The following is a 24191-nucleotide window of genomic DNA, read 5'->3' on the forward strand; positions in this document are numbered from 1 at the left end:
TATTTATTTTAGAGTGCTAAAACAAGAGCGATTTCATTTCTATTGTTAGTATAAATATTATTTTAGAGTCAAACCCTTCAAACAGTACATTTTAATGCCAAAATATTGTTTTTTTCTGGGATATGCACAGCAAGCAGAGTTACACTGTACAGTTACATTCTTACTTTGCTAATTCTCCACTAACACACAAGCTATTAAGACAAGTCAAAACTATACAATGTAAGTTAAAGACTTAACACACAATTAAACATAATTAAAAGTAAAGATGTACGTTCAAAACTAGACATATAATAGGTAGACCTAAATAGGTAGCTTAGTACTGTTGACATAGCTGTGCGGCCTTGTGATGAGGCTGGGACTACCTTTTTTTGGTTGGGACTTCTTTTGACAACGTTGTAGCGATGTTTTATTATTAAAAAAAAAAAAAAAAAAAAAAAAAACATTTTATTATTAAAAAACAATTTGTTAGCAAAGTTATATGCATTAATTTCTTTATTTGCCCCAAAAGCTGAACTACTGCGTAATTACACATGAAAATGTGAATATAACTGTATTAATTATTCAAATACACAAAACTGTGTTTATGAAAATGTTCACAAGTCAAGCTCTTCTAAAGTAAAACATATTTTCATAGATTTGGATGTAATTTTATTAAAAATTTGCTCAAAAAAAACAAGTTATATTTCACTTAGTTTCACTTTCCTTGCTCACGGCCTACACAGGCCAACGGATTGACGAAATAACAACTGTAAACATTTTCAAAAATCAGCCCGGTTGGTTTCAACCTGGTTTCATTCGTCCGAGAGCCCAACTTTTAAAGTTATAAGCTTCCGAAAATAAAACCCTGACGTGTAATATTCCCGAAAATGTGGCGTGGACAACGATGTCATCTGAAATGACCAATCAGGACTAACTAAACTCACTAGTGTTTGCAGATGTAGCCACGTTACTGCATTTCAGAGTTCAGAGGTCTATTTCCACGCCTTCCACCTGTGTTGATTAAATAGCAACACTGCCTGCGAATATTGCTATGCTGATGGGCCCGGTGGTCTCGAAATGAGGCGTGTTTAGGTAAATCTTGCCAACGGAAAACGCAGGAGCTCCGCTGACTGAAAACAACCTAGGCAGATGTTTGTTACTAACTTGACGGCGAATTGTCAACACAGGCGTGTGCATGGCCAGTTTCTATTGGTGTTCTTCATTATGATCACGTGTATCGATCATGACTCAAATCATTTATAAGAATAAAATCAAATATTGACAATATTTACAAAACCACATCTGAAGCCATTTTCAATGTAAAACAAAGGGCAACCTTGTGCTTTGCGTTTTCACCATAACGAATGAGCGCTAACCCAGCCCAGCCCTGTACGAAGCTAGCTAGCATAAATAAAAATAATAATAATAATAAAAATAAATAAAATCATGTAAAAATACATAATTAACACTAAACTTTGACTTTGTTTGGTTTAAAAAAAAAAAAAAAACAAACATTTAATGCTGTTAATGTAGCCTAGCTACTGTGGCCTGCTTACAATGTAGTTCCTACACAAAAAAAATAATCCAGGGCTACTTCTTATAGTTATTAAATGCCTAATTTGCCAAATTAATGTTCTTTTGTTGTTTTATTTTTTTAACAGACAGCTCCTTTCCTTCACAGAGAACTTCTGCGCTACAGCGCACAGGCCGGTAATTTGACCTTACTGGCCGGAAATGACAACACGACGCTGGGAAGGCCCGCGACCTCACTGGGAGGAAGTTAGAGCGCAGACAGTTCGGGCAAGTCCGTAAGAAAAGAAAAAAAAGAAAAATAATAGGAAAAAAAGCCGAAGCGGCGAAAACTGTTTGAATCTCTTCAGCCGAGAGTTTGGAGTGGTTTCTGCACAAAGCGGAGGGATTCCCCGGGGGAGGGATCGAAAGCCTCCGCCACCGGTAATTTTAGGCCTGTTTTTTTTCTGGCTTGTTTTTTTTCTTCCTCTATTCGCTTGCAGCCGCTCGACCCTCTCTCCTCTCCCTCTCTCCTCTCCTCTCCTTTCCCTTCCTAATTTCTATTTTCTCCTTCCTCTCTCAACATCGCTCCCTCTCCTTCCCCCGATCCCCTTCGCCCCCTTCTTTAAACCCCTCTTTCTCTCTCAATCTAGCTAGAATAGCTCATCTCTCCCTTTCTCCCTCTCTCCCTCCTTGGTGCCGGAAGTCTGCGTAAAGCCTCGGTTTCAGCGTCGACGTTTTTTTTATTTTTTTATTTTTTTTTTTCCACCTCACTTGTTCGGTTTTTTTCTAAACCTCCTCTGTTTTTCCCTTTTTTTCCTCCCTGCTGTTTTTTTATTTATTTATTTTTTTTTTTATATATATAAACATGGTGGTCCTCGGCAGAAGAGAGAGCCTCCTCGGGGTTTCAACGTTAAGCACGACACGTTATGGACACGCACGCCAACCATTCGGCATCAGCAGACGCCGGCGAGGCGTTTAGTAATCAATAGCCCGATTCACTTTAAGCCCAAATTCGACGCGATCTTCTTAAAATGAACCCGTGTTTCCTCAAGTCTTTAAAAATCCAGTCCACCTTAAATGCGGCTGCAGGGTGGCGCTCTGCAGAGCGAGCGAGCGAGCGAGCGCGCGCGCGGAATGCGGCGCTGGCTGACACGGCTGGTTTCCTCCGTTTAAGGTGGAATCGAACGATTCGAATTAGAAGCCGGATTTGAACCGAATTCAGGATTCTGGATTATTGTATTTTAGTGGAAGCTCCTCTCTTCACCCTCCCAAAAAGCCCCACTGTGCCCGGGTTAACACTGCTGTGCACACTGAATACTCAATACTAACACACAACATTAATATGAGCCATAACATTAGTTATTTTTCTGGCGTATAAAAAGAAATACTGACGTAAAAATACTTAACATTCAGTATTTCAGGGGATAAGAAGTGGTAGAGGTGGATACAGCACCTTTTTTACCTCAGAAACAGTGCAGAAGGGCCTGTGGCTAGCCGGCTAACTAATGCTAGCTAGCTAGCTAACACACTCATCAAAAGCAAAAAGTGTTGACCATCATTTTTATTGTTTTTTTTTTATTTTTTGCTATTTATGTGTTTTCTTAGCTCTTTAATATTTAATTTAAATATCTATTTAGATTTTCAATACTGCTAAAGTTGCTAACTGTCTGACTTGTGTGAGTGTGTATATATGTATGTATATATGTATGTATATGTATATATATATATATATATATATATATATATATATATATATATATATATATATATATACACACACACACAAATCAATTAATCCCTTTCCCAATCCTGTCTGGATTATTAAATACAGTTAAATTTCGTCCATATTTGAGATTGACGTTGACCCAGTTCTTGACCCCAAGGGAGCGTTAAATGTGTTTTTTGCTATTTATGTGTTTTTTTTAGCTCTTTAATATTTAATTTAAATATGTATTTAGATTTTCAATACTGCTAAAGTTGCTGTCTGATTTGTGTGTATATATATATATATATATATATGTATATGTATATATATACATATACACACACAAATCAATCAATCCCTTTCCCAATCCTGTCTGGATTAATTTACTCTGATCTATTAAATACAGTGAAATTTCGTCCATATTTGAGATTGACGTTGACCCGGTTCTTGACCCCAAGGGAGCGTTAAATGTGTTTTTACTAGGCTGAGTTTTTTGAGCATGCTGTGTTTCTCAACATTAATATGAGCCATAACATTAGTTATTTTTCTGGCGTATAAAAAGAAATACTGACGTAAAAATACTTAACATTCATTATTTCAGGGGATAAGAAGTGGTAGAGGTGGATACAGCACCTGTTTTACCTCAGAAACAGTGCAGAAGGGCCTGTAGCTAGCCGGCTAACTAATGCTAGCTAGCTAGCTAACACACTCATCAAAAGCAAAAAGTGTTGACCATCATTTTTATTGTTTTTTTTTTATTTTTTTGCTATTTATGTGTTTTCTTATCTCTTATACAATATTGAATATAAATATTGTTTAGATTTTCAATACTGCTAAAGTTGCTAACTGTCTGCTAGCCTTCATTTCAGTTTGTGTGTGTGTGTGTGTATATATATATATATATATTACACAAATCAATCAATCCCTTTCCCAATCCTGTCTGGATTTATTTACTCTGATCTATTAAATACAGTGAAATTAATTAGTCCAATTCGTCCATATTTGAGATTTACGTTGACCCATACTGGAGTGCCTTGCCATGACCCAGTTCTTGACCCCAAGGGAGCGTTAAATGTGTTTTTACTAGGCCGAGTTTTTTGAGCAAACGTCTGCAGGCGATGTCAAACTGGTATGAACTAGCTAGCGTTCATAGTCACGAAATCAGGACACCGAAAAAGTTAACTCTGCCACGATACGGTTATCCCAAAAAAAACCCTAAAAACAACAGAGGCCGGAAACGTAAACTACTAGCAGGGTCACGTTGAAAGTGTAGGGAATTTCTCGGGTGGTGTCATCGTGAGATTATTCGCAGTCAGATTTCGTGGCCTTGAATTTACGTCAGCTATCGCTGTTGTCTTTGTGGCTGCAGTCGCAACAAGCAAGCCGAGTGGGCGCTGTTGGTGTGGTGCTTCCCTCTACCGAAGTAGCCTTCATTTAATCCAAAGGATTACGATATCGTAATAAATTAGCGTAATCGGACGCAATCAGACCATTTCCCTTTGCTTTGGCTCTCAAAACTATGCATCTTCGTCGTTTCTATGGTTCCGTCTTGTCCTTTGCTCTGAGGAAAACTGGCGAAGGGTGACACTAAGGAAGGCTACTTTCCATATTGGAAAAGCGTAATTCGGAGACGCAGCAAACCGAGGACCAATTAAAGCCCCAAAAGTCCCTGAGATTCGGCAGGCAAGTCGGCTTGGTTGTTGCTATTCCAACCACAGTGATGGCTGGAGTGACTTCTGGTTGATACCTACGACTGATATCATTGTGCATCCCAATGACCACTGCTCATGCCTCATGTAGGAACACGGAGGTGACCCCTGTCCCTGAGGTTTGGTGGGTGAAGTGACCGGTGCCTGGTTTTCCGTCTTACCACAGTTCTGTTTTGTCCAAACACAGGAATGATGGAGGATTCCCATTTCAACTCCTACTTCTGGTCTCCGGTTCAAGGACAGGTGAGAACACCTGTTGCATTTTAGGCCACTTGTGAAAATCTGAGCCATATTTGACCATGAAGAAGCATCGGTGTCTTATGTTAAGGTTCTCTGTGTGTGTGTGTGTGTGTTTGCGGTGTGTGTGTGTTTGCGGTGTGTGTGGGCCGATGGATGGATGGATGGGTCAGATTGAGAATGCTGTGTTTCTCAACAAGGTCAAGGAGCAGCTGGGGCAGGACAAAAACCCCGCCTACCCACACGGCTCCACCCACTACCCCACCACAGCAGTGGTGGCGGTCGCCGGTGGGGTTGCCATGGACGCGGCGGCCAGTGGGCGGGCACTGAAACAGGAACAGCCACACCCTCCCCAGTCTTCTCACAGCATCACCGTGCTGCCGGTGCCCTCGACTGGCATCATGACGGCAGGTAGGGATGGGTTTGTCCCGCTTGGGGTGGGGTGGTGGGGGGCTGCTGTCAGGTCTCTGATGTGGCTCAAATGTGGGTTTTCTCCTCGATCCGGTACCAACACAACACCTGACACTGCTGCTACCTTTCTACTTGCCATCCAGGCCGGCCTAGAACCGGCAGAAAGTAGGCCGTCAGCCCGTACGCTTACATTTGATGCACCAGTGTTTGGAGCAGAAACATCTCAATCGCAGTCAAAGCACGTCTCTGTAAAACAGCTCCATTACCTTCAGAAAGCTCACCCCACTGCTTCAGGCTGGGGTTGACGTCCGCTAATGGCGTCTAGATGATTCGGCCATTCGAGAAACCTTAACGTGGCTTAATGTACTGAAACAAGGACCTAGGAGCAAAAACCTCTCTCATTTATCACTGCTCATGAGTTCCTGCAGTGTAAAAATGAAGGTGAGATGTTTACGTTAGTCTATTTTAGCCCCAGTCAGTTAGTTCCCACTTGAATGAGAGGGGGTTCATGTTTCTAGGTCGTTGTTGTAGGACATTAAAGCAGCGGTATGCGAAAAATGCTAGTCACTGCCTGACAAATACACTTCCACCGCATCATTGAATGGGAATGAGGAAAACCCCCTTTTGCCGATAATCCACTGCATGGTACCGTCACTACTCTACTTGGCTTGTCCATTAGGCTAATTTGGTACCTGGTACTTAGAACCTGGAACTGGGTACTCTTCTAGTTCATGCTAACTCTGGTTTCCAAGCGAGACGAGCACTGATTGGCCGGAGGGAATCGGCAACCAATGTTGTATATTTGGAAGACGTACCACGCCCTTAACCCCACCTGCCTCAGGTCTTCATCCCCATTATATACCCCCACTTCCTCCCTGTCTTTTCCTTCTTCTTCGGACCACCACTCTAAGGACCAGGACTCCTTGCCAAAAGCGTCCTCCCGTTCCACCACAGGGTGTGGTCGGCACTAGCAAACTAGCCAATGGCAAACTCTCCAAGCCACAGTAGCGGCCACATTTGATGGTAGAGGTCGGATTGGTGGACGGCGATTGGTGTTTTGCGACGTCACCAGCTACGTCTTAGAAAGGGGGAGGAGCCATGGTGGTGGAAAGCGAACGGGTAGTGTAGGTTCCATGCAGTGGAAAAGCACCATGTGTGTTAAATGTGGTCAAGATCCCTCTCTGAACACCTCGGAGTGTTGTTTGAGTGATCCGTGCGAAATCCGATCCTAATCCAGGCGTAATCCGAACGTAATTCAATCATGTTCACGCCTGGCTTTTCATACGACCAAGTGAAATCTGAGTGTTCCCTCATGCCGAGTGTTTCTTCCTCTGTGCAGCGGGGTTGGTCACTCTGGTCTCTCCGGTATCCTCCGCTCCTTCTCTGATCCCCGGACATCCGACGACCACGATGATCACGCTACACACAGGTAATGCACTGCCACAGCCCCTGTGTTCAATTAGAGGGTAATTAACTAGGGCTGGGCGATATGGCAAAAATACTGTATCACGATATTTAAAGACTTTTTCCATGATATGTGATATTATCACAATACATGTAATCAGTCTAATTACACTGTTAGTAATGAAGCCTGCAGCAGATCAGTGTATTGTGATCACGCTAACAAAATTTATCAAATTTATCAAAATTTATCGTCATATTGCCCAACTCCAGTAATAACCTGTTATTATGGTTTGATGGTAATATATATTATGTACTCTTATATACTATATATTGCTGCTGTCCAATGGAAAAAAAAAATATGTAGCTTCAAAATGGTGTATTAACTCTGAATGGAAGTCAGTGTAAAATAAGAGCTTAATTTAAGTGATTTAGAGCATTTCTATTGGTCCATTCATCCAGAATCATTGACACGGTGTTCAGAGCAGCTATAGGGTTCAAACCATGGAGATGCATGCTTTTAATTGGACAGCAGCAATATATGGGTGGGTGATGTTGTTCTGATGTTAGTATTTCATTTATTTATTTATTTATTTATTTATGTTAAAAAAAACACCCCCCAAAAAAAACCCAGTTAGGATGCCCTGTGCCCTGATGGCTGGTATGTCCCCCTTTGGCTGAAATAACCTCCCCAGGCTAATGGGGCAGCGCATTATCCTGCTGAAAGCTGTGTGATGGTAGTGGAGGTTTCTTGCATGCACAGCCCATTTCAAATTGCCCCACAGCATCTCAGTAAGATTAAGATCCAGGGTTCGATCAGGCCATTCCAGAACTCTACAGCCGTTCCTTCATGGATTTACTGTATTTTTGTTGGGGTCATTGTCCTGTTGCATGGTCCACCTTCAGCTTCACCTTCAGTTTCTGGACAGATGGTCTCACATTTTCCTCATGATTTAATAAAAAATTCTGTGAGGAAGAGCAAATCAGCCCCAAACCATAATTCTCTATTAATTACACAAAATTTGACAAATTATTTTTAAAAGTAATTTTGTTAGTTATGTCACCTCCATGTTGTTTAAATGAAGATCAGATGCATATAGCTAAATATATTCTTATTTTTTCAAATAACTTTATGATATTTTGAGAGACTTTTTTTTTTATCCCTGGGAAACAAATTACAATGCTTCTAAGGGTTAACTGTACTAATCAGGACTCACTATGCTCGTTGAAATAAAGCATGTACAGGTGCTTTGGCTCATCACAATATCAGTACAACATCGTCAGCTTCTGCCCACTTTTCATACCTGCTAATCCCTTCAGCAGATAAGAAGGAGGAGGCCATGTCCTGCCCCCCTGTCGTCATACCCGTACCATCAAAGCGAGGCAGGAAGAAGAAATGCACCATACCGCTGGTGGGCTCAACCACAGGAGGACAGACGCTGATGCTTAGCCATCTGCCTGGACAGGTACTGTGCCATGCACCCCATTGTCTCATTGGCTCTGATTACACCTGGCATTAAAAGGTAGCCGTCCTGATCTCAAGGCTGTTTTTAATGCTGTACCACTGTAACTATTCCTACTGGAAACCGCTGCTGACCATGTAAAAAGACCATGAAAAGTCTCAGACGTTGTTGTAATGTGTAGGTGTCCCAATACTTTTGTCTGGTGTAAATGTAATCTCTTATGTCGTTTTAATGGGTCGATTGCTCTTTGTGTCTCCCTCAGCATCATCCTGGCGACTCCTACGACCCTTCGGTGGAGGAAGGCCACGCTGGAAAGGAGAAAACCTACAGGTACGGCCCCTCGGAGAGGGCCCGAAACCAGCATGCTCCTGTTGTATGTGTGTGTGTCTGTGTGTGTGTGTGCTTTCCATAAAAGCTCCTAGCAGAGGCAGGACTGAAGCAGAGATCCCTGTGCATTGTCCATTCACACAGCAGCAGTGCATGGCCCCCCATAAACACACACACACACACACACACACGTGCTTGTGCTTCCTAGGTTGTGAACTGAATGCGAGTGTGTGAATGTTGGCTTTGCTTAGAATGAGGAGTGCCCCCTCTGTGTGTGTGTCCTTGGCTGCATGTGCCAGCATGGCTGTCCTCAGCTACACACACACACACACACACACCTACACACACGCACACCCCCAAACACACACGGCTGCAGACTTTCTCTCTCACTCGCCCCTCTCTGTCTCTCTTTCCTTCGCGCGACTGCTCTCGTCTGTCTCGCCTTTCCTGCTCATTTTTCCGTTCGTCGCTTGAGTCTACGGTTTCCCTAGAGAGAGAGAGAGGGAGAGAGAGGGAGGGAGGGAAGGTGGAGCTCAACCCCCCACCCTTTCTTTCTCTCCCTCTTTCTCTCTCTCTCTTTTATCTTCTTTTATTCTAATTATGGATCTTCCGTTTTTATCTTAATTCGCGTTCCCTCGCGCTCTCTTTGTCTCCTTTCATTCTAAATACAGATTTATATCCCATTTTTATATCCCCATCTTTACTCACTCTCGCGCTCTCTCTCTTTCTTACTTTTCTCATTCCACTCTAAATACGAATCTTCCATTTTCATCTTTACTCGCTCTCGCGCACTCTCTCTCTCTTTTATCTCTTTCCATTCTAAATGTGGATCTTCCATTTTATCTTCATTCGCTCTCTCTTTTTTTTTTCGTACTTTTCTCTTCTTCCACTAAATACGAATCTCCCATTTTTATCTTTACTCGCTCTCGCGCACTCTCTCTCTCTCTCTCTTTTATCTCTTTCCATTCTAAATAAGGATCTTCCATTTTTATCTTCATTCGCGTTCTCTCGCGCTCTCTTTGTCTCCTTTCATTCTGAATACGGATCTCCCGTTTTCATCTTTACTCACTCTCGCGCCCTCTCTCTTTCTTACTTTTCTCGTTCCATTCTTAATACACATCTCCTGTTTTCACCTTCACTTGCTCTCGCAAGCTCTCTATCTCTCTCTCTTTTAACTCCTTTCATTCTAAATATGGCTCTTCTGTTTCATTTTCATTCGCTCTCGCGCACTCTCCCCTCTTTCTCTCTCTCTCTCTCTCGCTCTCTCTCTTTTATATCTTTCCATTCTAAATATGGATCTTCCATTTTATCTTCATTCGCTTTCACTCTCTTTTCTTACTTTTCTCTTCTTCCACTCTAAATACGAATCTCCCATTTTCATCTTTACTCGCTCTCGCGCACTCTTTCTTTTTTTTCCTCCTTATATTCTTAATACGCATCTCCTGTCTTCACCTCGACTCTCTCTAGCAAGTGTTCTCTCTCTCTCTCTCTCTCTCCCTTTACTCCTTTCTTTCTAAATAAGAATCTCTCATATTCATCTTTGCTCGCTCTCACATGCTCTCTCTTTTTCTTTCTCTTTCTCTTCTTCAATTCTAACTACAAATCTTCCATTTTCACCTTTACTTGCTCTCGCAACCTGTATCTCTCTCTCTCTCTCTCTCTCTCTCCCTCGCTCTCTTTTCAACCTGCCTTTCTAAATACGTATCTTTTCAGTTTCCACTTCCTCTCTCGCGCTCTCTCTCTCACTCTCGTTGTCTCTCAGATCTCATCTCTCTCCACTTTCCCTCCTCTCCTGTATTTCCTCCTCCTCGTATCACCTCTCTCTCCTCATCCTTCTCTCCCCCCGGTGTGTGTGTTTGTGTGTGTGTGTGTGTGTGTGTGTGTGTGTGTGCAGGTGCCGGATGTGCGGCCTGACGTTCTGCAATAAGTCAGACATGCAGCTGCACTCCAAGTCTCACACGGAGGTGAAGGCGCACCAGTGTCCGCACTGCTCCAAATCCTTCGCTAACTCCAGCTACCTGGCCCAGCACATCCGCATCCACAGCGGCGCTAAGCCCTACATCTGCTCCTACTGCCAGAAGGCGTTCAGGCAGCTCAGTCACTTACAGCAGCACACACGGTACTGCCAGCCCAGCCGGGCCAGCCAGCCAGCGAGCGCAAGTGCAATGTCTGTGTGTGAGAGAGTGAATGTGGTGATGCGGGACTGCTAGCGAGGGTGAACTGGCGTGAGTAGGGCTGCAACAGCACACTTCGGGATTCTTAGCTATTCGGATCTCCACCAACTTTTTGAGCCTTGGGCGACCTTCAGCCGTCACGACCTCCACACACCACGAGGTTCATAAACCAGGCCGATAAGCTCTCCGGCTCACAGAACCTACAGATTATAGCACAGTTTTAGCGCTGTAATTATTCCAGAGTCTTACCGGAAAGTTCATCTGTCCTCTCGCTGTGATGTCTGTGCACTTAGCAAGCTGAAGGGATTGTAGCCAGGTAGCTTTTAGCCTTGCCCCCAGGTTCGGCTTTTCCGTCTTCACCATAAAAAAACCTGTCCTCAGCTGACGATGGAGAGAAGAGATGGTAAAGGCTAGCATCGGCTAGTGTTAGCTTTTAGCCTAGCACTGATCTCGACTTACTCCCTCAGCTTTTTTCAGCACCATTTTACCTCTTCCCCAGCTTTGACTACGGGTTTCTCTAATGGGCTGGGCTTGTGTACATTTAGGGGGTTTCAATATAACAAATCAGGACTGTGATGTAACAGTTTTGGGGTTTTGGCCCATTTTCCTGGATGTTCTTTTAAAGGAGGACCAGCAGTGGTTGAAATTCACAGCTTGTCACTTCCACTTCCAAATCCACACAGCAATGATCCTCCAAAAATCTAGCAGGACTTTCACTATTACTCAGACTGTGAGAAGAGTTGCGCGCTAAGCTTGCTGCAGTCCACTGCGTTGCGTGAACTAGCTGGCCTAAAGAGGGGGGGCGAAAGCGCTGTGAGGTGAAGTGGAAGAGCAGTATGCACTTGGCTAATGGCTAAATGCAGCTGATGATGTGGTCATTTAGTGTGGCTAATGTCACTGTGGTCATTAACAAGCGCTTACTGAGCTGATATGGGCATTTAAAGCAGATAACCCCCCCCCTACCAAGCATGTGTTGGCTGATTGACTGCACGTAGGGTCATTGATCAATCTCCATATATCCACTAACAATAGTTATACTAGGCCAGTAACCTCCACTATCTTTGTCCAAATGTTTGTGGACACGCCTTCTAATAAATAAATGCATTTAGCTGCTTTAAGCTACAACCATTGCTGACACAGATGTGCAAATGCCAATAGAATAGGACTATCTGGAGCAGATAAACATGAACCTTTTGGCACCATGCTGCCTAAATCCAGGTGTGGGCTACAGGGGTATAAAGCCCCCCAGCGTTGAGCTGTGGAGCAGTGGAACTGTGTCCTCTGGAATGATGGTGGTGCTCCATCCAGTACTTCTGGGATGAGGTGGGGTAGGAGGGCATCCAACTTCCTGACCTGACCTCACCAATGCAGTCGAAGAAATCCTCACAGCAATTCAGCGATTCATTAATAATAGAAATAGCCAGTAGTTGCAGCCCTAGTCAAGACCAGAAGGAGGTGTGTGTGTGTGTGTGTGTGTGTGTGTGTGTGTGTGTGTGTGTGTGTGTGACAGTAGTGTCATTGCGAGTCTATTCAGATTAGACATGGCAGTGTGTTATATGACTGTGGTAGCTCTCTGCTTTAGGACATGATGTGATGTGTCCCTCAGTAGCTGCTTGGTGCCTTCAGCGACTGGACAGCTGGGTTCTACAGCAGTACCACACTTTGACGGGGCACTGACCGACCAATAGGCAGTCCTCTAATAACAGAGCCTGTGCCTGTGAAAGAGAATATGGTCCAGGCCAAAGAAGAGGAGGTAGAGGATGGTTATACACATAGAACTGATTGATCACTGAGCCCAATATGGCCAAATGTTTGTGGACACACCTTCCAATTATCGAATGCGTTGTCTAGTCCCTGTGGAGAAGTACTGCCAATAGAATAGGACTCTCTGGAGCAGATAAACCTAATGATGCTCCATGCCTATCTGCACCATGCTGCCTAATGCCAGGCGTGGGCTAGAGGGGTATAAAGCCCCCCAGCGTTGAGCTGTGGAGCAGTGGAACTACTGTGCTGTTGGGGAGTTGGAGAAGGAGGTAGAGTGGTGATGCACTAATGCAGTCAAATCCTCACAGCAATGCTCCTCCAAAAATCTAGCAGGACAGTAGAGACAGTTGCTCTAACACTAATTTCAGAAAAAAACAAAACAATGATTGAGCAGGTGTCCCAATACTTTTGTCCATGTAATGAGTCCTTTTTGTGCCTGTTTAGTTTCGAAAGGGAGATGCTAGGCTAAGCTTGCTAACAAACACTGGACTTGGACTGTCACCGATCCCATCTCATGTCATCTCATGAAAAATATTCACCCATTATCATTATCAATTTATTGCTTTACATATCTGTCACACAATAAACACACGCCTGGCAACCCGTCTCTCTGGTCGAATTCGTAATCAGTGTGGTTTCGAGCACGTTTTACGAAGAGATGAGATTGGTGGCAGTCTACATCCAGTGTTTGTTAGCAGTGTTAGCTTAGCAGCTCACGTGAGGAGCACACGAAATACCAAAGATCCCGAAATGCCTTGGCTGATGGACCGCATCTGGGCTCAGTGGTCGATTGTGTTCATTTGAATATGTGATGAACTGTTCCTATAAAGGGGGGTTTGGGGGAGGGGGAGGGCAGTGCCCACCTGATTGATCTGCCTATGATTGCACGGGGTGGGCGGAGCATGGCTAAACGTAAGCAAAAATGAAAAGCTTTGAGTCCAAGACGCTGAGCGCATGAAGCCAGAGAGCATATTATTATATGCCTTAAGTTCTTGTCTTATCTAGAACACGTTCTCCACAGCGTCTCTCCTCGGTTCTATACCTGACTTCCCTTTGTTCTTCCCTGGTTTCCTCACTGTCTCACTTTCTGTCACTACTCAGGCCTGTCATTTTTCCCAGCTTCTTTTTTGCACCCTGTTGATATCTAACTTTCTGACTGACACACACACACACACACACACACACACACACACACTCACAGCAACTCAAGTAGGTAGTATGTGTGTGTGTGTGTGTGCATGTGTGTGTGTGTGCTGCACTTTTCCACCTTTCAAAACCTCTGAAATGGAGGTCGCAGAAGGGTCCTGCTCCCTGCTGAACCCTGAGTGGAGTCGGTGGAGGTGGCAGGGTTTGGGAGGCTTTAAGTTGAACTAATCCAGAGACCTGAACCAGAACACGACCTCTCAGCCCAGCTTTAGACAACGGCAGGAAAACATCAGCATCTACTCTGTGTTAAAATGTGACCTAGAACAGGTGTGTCTACCTGTAAAACTCATATAACATTAGAATAAACCCAAATAAACATAGTCAGTGAGAGTGTCTACCTGTAAAACTCATATAACATTAGAATAAACCCAAATAAACAGAGTCAGTGAGAGTGTCTACCTGTAAAACTCTATATAACATTAGAATAAACCCAAATAAACAGAGTCAGTGAGAGTGTCTACCTGTAAAACTCTATATAACATTAGAATAAACCCAAATAAACAGAGTCAGTGAGAGTGTCTACCTGTAAAACTCTATATAACATTAGAATAAACCCAAATAAACAGTCAGTGAGAGTGTCTACCTGTAAAACTCTATATAACATTAGAATAAACCCAAATAAACATAGTCAGTGAGAGTGTCTACCTGTAAAACTCTATATAACATTAGAATAAACCCAAATAAACAGTCAGTGAGAGTGTCTACCTGTAAAACTCTATATAACATTAGAATAAACCCAAATAAACAGTCAGTGAGAGTGTCTACCTGTAAAACTCTATATAACATTAGAATAAACCCAAATAAACATAGTCAGTGGTTAGTGAGTGTCTACCTGTAATTAACTCTATAGAACATTAGAATAAATCCAAATAAACATAAAACGTCAGTGAGAGTGTCTACCTTTAATTAACTCTATAGAACATTAGAATAAACCCCAATAAACAGTCAGTGAGAGTGTCTACCTGTAAAACTCGATATAACATTAGAATAAACCCCAATAAACAGAGTCAGTGAGAGTGTCTACCTTTAATTAACTCTATATAACATTAGAATAAACCCCAATAAACAGAGTCAGTGAGAGTATCTACCTGCAATTACCTCTATATAACATTAGAATAAACCCCAATAAACAGTCAGTGATTAGTGAGTGTCTACCTGTAATTAACTCTATAGAACATTAGAATAAACCCAAATAAACATAAAAAGCCAGTGAGTGTCTACCTTTAATTAACTCTATATAACATTAGAATAAACCCAAATAAACATAGTCAGTGGTTAGTGAGTGTCTACCTGTAATTAACTCTATAGAACATTAGAATAAACCCAAATAAACATAAAAAGCCAGTGAGTGTCTACCTTTAATTAACTCTATATAACATTAGAATAAACCCAAATAAACATAGTCAGTGGTCAATGAGAGTGTCTACCTGTAAAACTCTATATAACATTAGAATAAACCCAATGTCAGTGGTCAGTGAGAGTGTCTACCTGCAATTACCTTTATATAACATTAGAATAAACCCAAATGAACATAACGTCAGTGGTCAGTGAGAGTGTCTACCTGTAATTAACTGTATATAACATTAGAATAAACTAAAATGAACATAAAGTCAGTGGTCAGTTAGTGTCTACCTGTAATTAACTCTATATAACATTAGAATAAACCCAAATAAACATAAAGTCAGTGGTCAGTGAGTGTGTCTACCTGTAATTAACTCTATAGTACATTAGAATAAATCCAAATAAACATAAAAAGTCAGTGAGAGTGTCTACCTTTAATTAACTCTATATAACATTAGAATAAACCCAAATAAACATAGTCAGTGGTCAGTGAGAGTGTCTACCTGTAATTAACTCTAAATAACATTAGAATAAACCCAAATGAAAATAACGTCAGTGGTCAGTGAGTGTGTCTACCTGTAATTAACGCTATAGAACTGTCGGTGTGTTATACAATGTCAGGAACCACATAAGCTGGTCTGTTACCGATTACCTCTCAGCCCATCGTAGTTTGAGGCGTAGTTTGTGCTAGCTTTTTGGTGGTTTAGGCTTCCACTGCTTGTTGGCAGCATTAGCCTCGTAGCTCCAGTGCTAAAGCTAACAAAACAAAGTTCAGGCAGTCGAGCATATCCTGGCTGACTGGCTACCTTTGAGTTAGCGCTGTATTAAGTTTACACCCACATCGTTGATTAGAGTGCTCTGAAAATGGCACCACACGCTTAAGTGCGAAATGGGTTTCTCACAAACTGCCAGGTAGACGTTTTTTTTTCCGTCCTAGCTAAAAATACCCTGCTGTGTTTACGCATCCGCTCGAACCCACTCCAGAGCCTCTGTATGAAGGGAAATATTCAGGGTAGCTAGCAACGGGCTAACAGGAGTTGATCAGAATGTCGCTAGAGTGAATGAGATTCAGTGAGAGAGAGGCTATGATGCTACGCTAAAGTCATGTGCATAACACATTACATTTATAGATACTTTATCTTTGAAGAACTGTCAGAATTCATAACATTGATGTCTCCCACCTTACCCTGTCTCTTCCTCTTTCTCTCTTTAAAGAAACCACACTGAATCCAAGCCCCATAAGTGTCCTCACTGCACGAAGTCCTTTGCTAACACCAGTTACCTGGCCCAGCACGTGCGAATCCACACGGGGGTGAAGCCCTACACCTGCTCCTACTGCCAGAAAACCTTCAGGCAACTCAGCCACCTACAGCAGCATCACAGGTGATCCCTCCGTGGCTCCAGTTCGGGGTTGTTTGTCCGGTTGTTTCCACTCGTTTTTAGCCCCTTAAAGCCGGATTAGCAGACGTAAGACATTAGCTTGTCAAAAAATATCAATTTTGATTGTTGCCGTATGTCTGAGATGCCGTCGATCCGCCCAGAAACGATGTCGATATCTCATTTATGCTTCTTTAGTTTCGAACAAGAGACGCTAGGCTAACATCGCTAACAAACACTGGATCTAGACTGTCACCAATGTCATCAACTACTTTTTCAGCCACGTATTGATACCAATTTGTAGTTCTGGTGCGCTTTCAAACACGACCTCGATGCGTGGCGTGATGCCACACACTGTGCTGAGGTGAAAGGGGTTCTGGGTACTCCACCGTTCAGCTCTGCAGAGTCGTTTGTTTTTGTGTTTATAGACTAAAGTAGGTCGCATAGATTTGTCTGCACCAAACGAGTGATGTTCGAGATGTGTTCTGGGAAGATGAGGGTGAAGGGATGAGATCGGTGGCCATCCAAGTCTATATTTTGTTAGCGCCGTTAGCCTAGCATCTCCCGTTGCGAAACTACAGAAGTACGTCTGAGCACAATCACTCAAACACATCACATATTCAGTAGGAATCCGTGATCATCCATCGTATCAAATTTCTAAAGATCATAAAGAAATTGTTACTTTTTTTGTGCTACGATGGTGTTGACTGACGAGGTCACTTGGAAAGTACGAACCTGCTGCTTAAATTATAGATTAAAAGTGAATTATTCATAAAAAATAATAATAATAATAGTAATAGTAAAGTTTAAGTACTAGAATTTCATTTAATAGTCTTTAATTTATTGATTGATATCATTTGATTTGACTGTCCTGTTAGCCTGGATGCTTATTATCAAATATAAGCGAATACTCAAATCTGCTTAATTAGTGTGAATGCTAATTAAGCACATTAGCATTTACTCAAATCTATTTAATGTGCTTATTAGCATTAGCATTCACACTAATTAAGCAGATATGAGTATTTGCTCATTTGCCTAATTAGCATTTACACTAATTAAGCAGATATGAGCATTTGCTCATTATCTACATTCATCTTCGCTCATTAGCATTTACTCAAAATCTGCATAATTAGCATTCATTGATGAGCAATTACTCAAAATCTGCTTCATGTGCTGAATTAGCATTTACACCAATTACACAGACTGAGGATTTGCCCAGGTGCTAAGCTAGCATTACTCAAAATCTTCTTAATGTGGCTAATTGCATTTATATTGATTAAGAAGACTGGAGTATTTGCAAATGTGGTTAATTAGCATTCACACTAATTATGCAGATATGAGTATTGGCTTAATTAGCATTTACACTGATTAAGCAGATATGAGAATTTGGTTAAGTGCTGAATTAGCATTCACACTATTTACACAGACTGAGTATTTACTAAGCTACCAAGCTAGCATCCACTTAACTAGCATCCACACTGATTAGCATGTACTCAAATCTATTTAATCAGTGTGGATGCTAGTTAAGTGGATGCTAGCTTGGGCAAATACTTGGGCAAGTCTTCTTAATCAATATTAATGCTAATTAACCACATTAAGAAGATTTTGAGTAATGCTAGCTTAGCACCTGGGCAAATCCTCAGTCTGTGTAATTGGTGTGAATGCTAATTCAGCACATTCAGCAGATTTTGAGTAATTGCTCATCAATGTGAATGCTAATTATGCAGATTTTGAGTAAATGCTAATGAGCGTAGTTTGAGCACAACTCAACCCTGTTCCTCGTTAAAGCCTCACGCCCAGCTGTTCGATCCCTTGTTCGATCTTGTTCCTGAAGCAGGATGGTAAAGGGTAAAGCGTGGGCCAGCCGGGACCCCAGTCGTGGAATCTCTGCAGTAGTAGCTGAGCTATTTCTAGTCGAGGGTGTGGAATTGAGAGCACTCTTTGTGATCTTCCAAATACGAACGCCTGTCTGTTCTTGCAGAATCCACACGGGAGACCGGCCGTATAAGTGCACCCAGCCAGGCTGCGAGAAGTCCTTCACTCAGCTGTCGAATCTTCAGGTACAGTCAGTCACCCATCACTGGCCATGAGTCTGAATTATTCAGACGTATTCATGGACTAAAACAAGCCACAGGGATGTGGAGGCAGTCATTTGTGCTGCAGCAGGCGCTATGAAGTGTTGGCATTCATACAAATTAATAACATTATTAATAATTATTAATTGCCCATAATTGCTCCTCCTCCTTTAATAACACACCCTTCATTCCCCACAGTCTCACCGCCGCCAGCACAACAAAGACAAGCCATACAAGTGCCACCACTGTAACCGCGGCTATGTCGATGCAGCGAGTCTGGAGGTCCACCTGTCCACTCACACGGTCAAACATGCCAAGCTCTACTCCTGCGGCCTATGCAATCGCACCTACACTTCGGTATGACTCCCAGCCTTTTACCTACTTAAAAAAAGTCTCTATAGAGTTACCAGTCAGTCAGCCAAGACATGCGTGACGTCTGAAGTTTGCGCTGGAGCTACGATGCGAAGGTACACTAAATAGACAAAAGTATTGGGACGCCTGCTCATACAGTGTTTCTTCTAGAATCAAGGGTATTAAAAAAAAAAAGATCCTGCTTTTGTTGGAGTAACTGTCTCTGCTGTCCAGGGAAGAAGGATTTCTACTAGATTTTGGAGGAGCATTGCTGTGAGGATTTGATTGCATGCAGCGACAAGACATGATGATCCCCAACTCCCCAACTCAGTACGCCTGGCTTTAGGCAGCATGGTACCAATAGGATGGTGTTTGATCTACTCGGGGACTAGAAAAGCTGTGTATGTGTGCATTTTCACATCTGAGTGCAGCTGAATGCATTCATCCGAAGGGGTGTCCAAAAATATTTGGACATATAATGTAGCTAATTGATGGAGATGCACTGATACAGAAATCTCAGGGCCTAGCAGTAAGCAGTATTTAATGGCCTATGGTGGCCGATACCGATATATTTAATATATTCAGTACCGAAGGATTTTAATATAAATCTGATGAACGAGAGTATGGCTAAAGACCATGCGGCTCCAGTCCATAGCACGGTCAGGAGGGCCTGGACGGCGGGCAGTTCGTGGAAACGACCATCCTGGTTCTCTCAGTCCGGTGATGCCCCCTCTCTCGAAGCCCTGTCAACTGGGCAAAATGTCACTTTTACGCCCTCTTGTGGCGAGACCCTGTGTCTAATCAGACCTCACCTGTCATCATTTGCATATCTGCCTGCTGTTGCTTAATAAATGTTACTGAATGCTTATGCACATGCTTTGAAGCCCCTATGTAGGTAGACTACCACTGCACCGTTAGCATCGTTAGCATTGTAGCACCAGTGCAAAACCAGAGCTATTATGGATTTATTTTGGCAAGCTATACCTTTATATATATATGTATGTCCGTATGTTGATTTGTTCTGTCTAACTAGCTGTTGACCTGTCCACACGTCCACCAGGAGACATACCTGATGAAGCACATGCATAAACACTCGCCAGACTTGGTGTCCGCCCAGCCGCCGCAAGCGTCGGCCCAGGCGAGCCACAGTCCCGGCCAGGCCGGAGCAGGAGGCGGCACCGAAGGAGCCCCGGAAAGGAGCCGGCCGGAAAGGACCGACGCTTACCCCCAGCCGGAGGGCGTCCCGTGCGTGTTCGACCTGCACCAGTACAAACCAGTGGCGGCGCAGGACGTCCAGTACAAAACGGTCAGCGTGGCCGACCTCTCCCCTCACAAAGACCTTTGCATCACCGTAGAAACCTCAGCCATACAGGTGGAACACCTCAATTCTTGAGGTAGGACGGACCTGGAATGGGACGGAAAGCGTCCGAACGAACACAATGACTGTAGAAACGGAAGCTGTGTGTGAAAGGAAAAGGAATTTCCTTACCAGGCCTGCTTTCGCGTGCCGAGCAACAGGCAGTGTTGCGGACTGTTTCGGAAAATTATTATTTTGTTTTTTATTTTATTTTATTTTATTTTAACGTTTTGGACTTCTTTCTCCTCATAAATATCCCGCTCTTCCTGTTTAAAAGTCTCTGGTCAAAAAAAAAAAAAACAGGGCTACATCTTTGATTACGCGAGTCACGTCCGGCTACTTCCAGTCTTTGACCAGAAAGTTGTTTCTTTAAAGAGGAAGTCTGCTCATTTTCTACATTTTGTTAAGATGAAAACAAAGCCATTAGCAGTGGTTCGGTGTCGTTGGATTTTTGTCTGTAATGTTGATAAAGGTTAAAAAAAAAGACAAATAAGCTTTCCATGGGGACTGTTTTGCTGTAAAGCAACCAGCACGCACCCCTGCGCCATAAACGGCTTAGCAAAAAAAACAGTTTTAGGCCAAAACCTATTTTAAAACTATGATGAAACAAAGTGTCCAGCATCAGACGGTGTAGCTGTTCCCATTTCACCGTGATGGCTTTTCAGCAAGCGACGTTTCGGAGGCATTAAACTTTTGGGACGTCTGGTTCCATTCACCACCACTGTGAACGAACTGGGCGCATTCCACTGCAAACCACTCTGAATGACTTTGTTTACATGATTCTCCTTTAAAGGCGGTTCGGTCAAGTGAGGAACCTGTTTGTCTACCGTTGTTACACTATGGTTTCCGTGCTCGCTGTTTTGTCGGACAAGTACGTACGGACTTCTTCGGTATGTCGCGCGATTATGCATGTGCTGTTTGGTCGTTTCCATCCGAATGGAGATGAAGGAAAATCAGTTTTCAGTCATGCTGAGAAATAATGAATAAAATGTATCTGGATATTTAGTATGTGTGTGTGTGTGTGCGTGGGTTTGAGAGCGTGGTGAGCAGATGATGAAGACGACGATGATGATGATGATGATGATGATACTACACTCATTATTGTTAGACTATCACTACTTCATCTTAATATTATCAACTCCTGTAATTGACCCTAAGCCCCATCCTGGACATGAAGAAGATCCCATCAAGGAATGAAATATCCTCCCTTTCCGAAATGATCATAAAGCTAATCCCGACGTGAACACGTACTCCTGGTGACGCCCGATGGTTTCAGACAGTACATCCACCCAGCACTCAGCACCCAGCTGCTGGACGTACTTGAAAAGCCTCCAACAGCTTCTGACCCCAGGCCTCCTTAAAGGGCCCTGTGTTATAATAATGTGTGTGTTTGGTTTTTTTTTATGTACCAAAAACAGCCCCAATCCATCTATTAAACAAACTGCCTTTGTATCTAAGCTATTAACTCTGATCTATGCTGTGATTGGCTGCCCTGTACTGTGTCTTTAGAGTGAATGGGCGGGGCTAAATAGGCAGATAGTCTGTATATGCTAAAGGCCAAATCTGGCTGTTTTTATAAATACGGACTCTTCAGACAGCCTTCTGATGATGTATTAATCTTGCAGGTTGGAGGATGCGAACATTACTGCCCGGAAGATGAATTTTTTAAAAACATTTAAAATGAGTAGCCTAAAAAAATAGTGAATATATTTATTATATAAAAAAAGGGTAAAAAATTTAACATTAACATGAGCATTCTAAAACTCGGTCTACATTACTAATGTAGCCATTATTATTAGTAGTAGTAGTATTAGTATTATTATCCATGATCTCATTAAAGCCAACCATAAACTACATCACTAATGTAGTCATTATTATTATTATTATTATTATTATTATTATTATTATCCATGATCTAGTCAAAGCCAACCATAAACTACATCACTAATGTAGTCATTATTATTATTATTATTATTATTATTATTATCCATGATCTAGTCAAAGCCAACCATAAACTACATCACTAATGTAGTCATTATTATTATTATTATTATTATTATTATTATTATTATTATCCATGATCTAGTCAAAGCCAACCATAAACTACATCACTAATGTAGTCATTATTATTATTATTATTATTATTGTTATTATTATCATCCATTATCTCATTAAAGCCAGTCTAAAACCACATGACTAATTTGGCCATTATTATTATTATTATTATTATTATTATCATCCATTATCTCATTAAAGCCAGTCTAAAACCACATGACTAATTTGGCCATTATTATTATTAATAGTAGTATTATTATTATCTCATTACAGCCTGTCTAAAAAAACTACATTACTAATTTGGCTTTTATTATTATTACTATTATAATCATCTCAATAAAGCCAGTCTAAAACTAGCTGTAGCTTTGGCAGCTCTTGGCTGCTAGCTAGCAAAACCACTGATGTTAAGGCCTGGAGTTGGGCTTCGTAGTGGGAGGGGCTTGTGTGAGACGAAGTGTAATTATCATCACATTCTTTGCATTTCTATTGAGCGCAAATATTTACAGCAGCAGGATTTGATGTGCCGAGGCCTGGCAATGTCGCCCTTAACCAAACTCGTCCAAATACCACCACAGGCCTAGCGGTAATGTTAGCTATGTGGCCTCCTTTTGCGTTAACGGGTGTATGATTAGAATAAATTATTGAATGAATTCCGATGTCCGCTTTCAAGCTCCACACCCTCCACACCCTGACAGTAACGTCAGCAAGGTGGGTTTCTTCTGCATCAACCACGAAACACTTGGGGCCCTATTTCAGCGATCTTTTGGCGAGCCGCCAACACGCAGCTCAATGTCGATGTGTCTCTTAATTAATCATGGGAGTGTTTTTTGGGCGTAACGTGCAATAAAACCGGAACTGATCTGTTGCTCGCCGTTCTCTTTGAGACCCAGGTGCGGCCTGACTTTGGCGTATTGCTATTTTCAATAGGGGTGAGCACGCGACGGGCTGCACGTGCCTGTGTTGACAATTCACCGCCAAGATAGCTACGAACACCTGACTAGGTTGTTTTCAGTCGGCGGCGCACCTGCGTTGTCCGTTGTCGAGGTTTACCTGAACACCCCTCATTTCGAGACCACCGCGGCCATAGATCAGCGTAGATATATTCGTGAGCAGCGTTGCTATGTAAACGACCCAGGCGGAAGGCGATCAGCATCGCGACGTGCCTTGCGCAGGGTGTAAAATAGGGCCATTGGAACTCTATAGCGTCCTTCCTTCTTCCACCTTCAAGGCGCATCATCAGAAGGTGTAGGGGGCGGAGCTTCCAAATCTTCAAACCAGCAAAATCACACTTTAGACTACAGAGAAACTGATTTCGTATGGAAAAGGTGCTTGTTGACAACCGTTGTAGTGATGGTGACACGTTTGATGACTGATGAGAGTGCCCCTTTAATATTGGAAAGGGTAATGATGGTAGCTGACCTACACCCCCCCCCCCCCCCTTTCAGCCACCTTGACCCTCTGAAACCAGCAGTAGATTACTTTTTTTGGACTGGTCGACTGTTTTGGCAGCAGAAGTAAATCACAGAGGCGTTTATTTAGCAGTATTTATTATTATTATTATTATTATTATTTAGCTATTTAGCCAACAGCCTCGTCCCCAGTGAACCGCCATCCACCGCTGCCCTCTCACAGACTGGCGGTCTGCCGTTAGCCGGTTGCTACTTCAATAGCGGGCGGTACTAACTTCCTGCGCTACGGGGGGGGGGTGTTGTTGCGCGTGTTTTTTATTTTTAATTATTATTATAAT

General features: G+C 42.6%; 2 protein-coding genes across 6 annotated transcripts in view; both read left to right on the plus strand.

The window, feature by feature from the left end:
* ddr1 (discoidin domain receptor tyrosine kinase 1) overlaps positions 1-24191 on the plus strand; it is a 171403-nt gene that overhangs the window by 70074 nt on the left and 77138 nt on the right. The window lies entirely within an intron of this gene.
* Positions 1739-21808, plus strand: znf384b (zinc finger protein 384 b). 4 transcript variants are annotated; one of them, XM_072680495.1, is made up of 11 exons: positions 1739-1932; positions 5093-5148; positions 5316-5553; positions 6893-6982; positions 8275-8420; positions 8680-8747; positions 10639-10863; positions 16445-16612; positions 18588-18666; positions 18880-19038; positions 20093-21808. In XM_072680495.1, the coding sequence occupies exons 2-11, from the start codon at positions 5095-5097 to the stop codon at positions 20423-20425; spliced, it is 1560 nt and encodes a 519-aa protein (XP_072536596.1). In that variant the 5' UTR covers positions 1739-1932; positions 5093-5094; the 3' UTR covers positions 20426-21808. The 4 variants fall into 4 exon arrangements, with proteins under 4 accessions (XP_072536596.1, XP_072536597.1, XP_072536598.1 ...); XM_072680496.1 differs by having other exon boundaries at positions 8278-8420; XM_072680497.1 differs by lacking the exon at positions 10639-10863.

Source organism: Salminus brasiliensis, chromosome 5, assembly GCF_030463535.1.
Source record: "Salminus brasiliensis chromosome 5, fSalBra1.hap2, whole genome shotgun sequence".
Classification (NCBI taxonomy): Eukaryota; Metazoa; Chordata; class Actinopteri; order Characiformes; family Bryconidae; genus Salminus; species Salminus brasiliensis.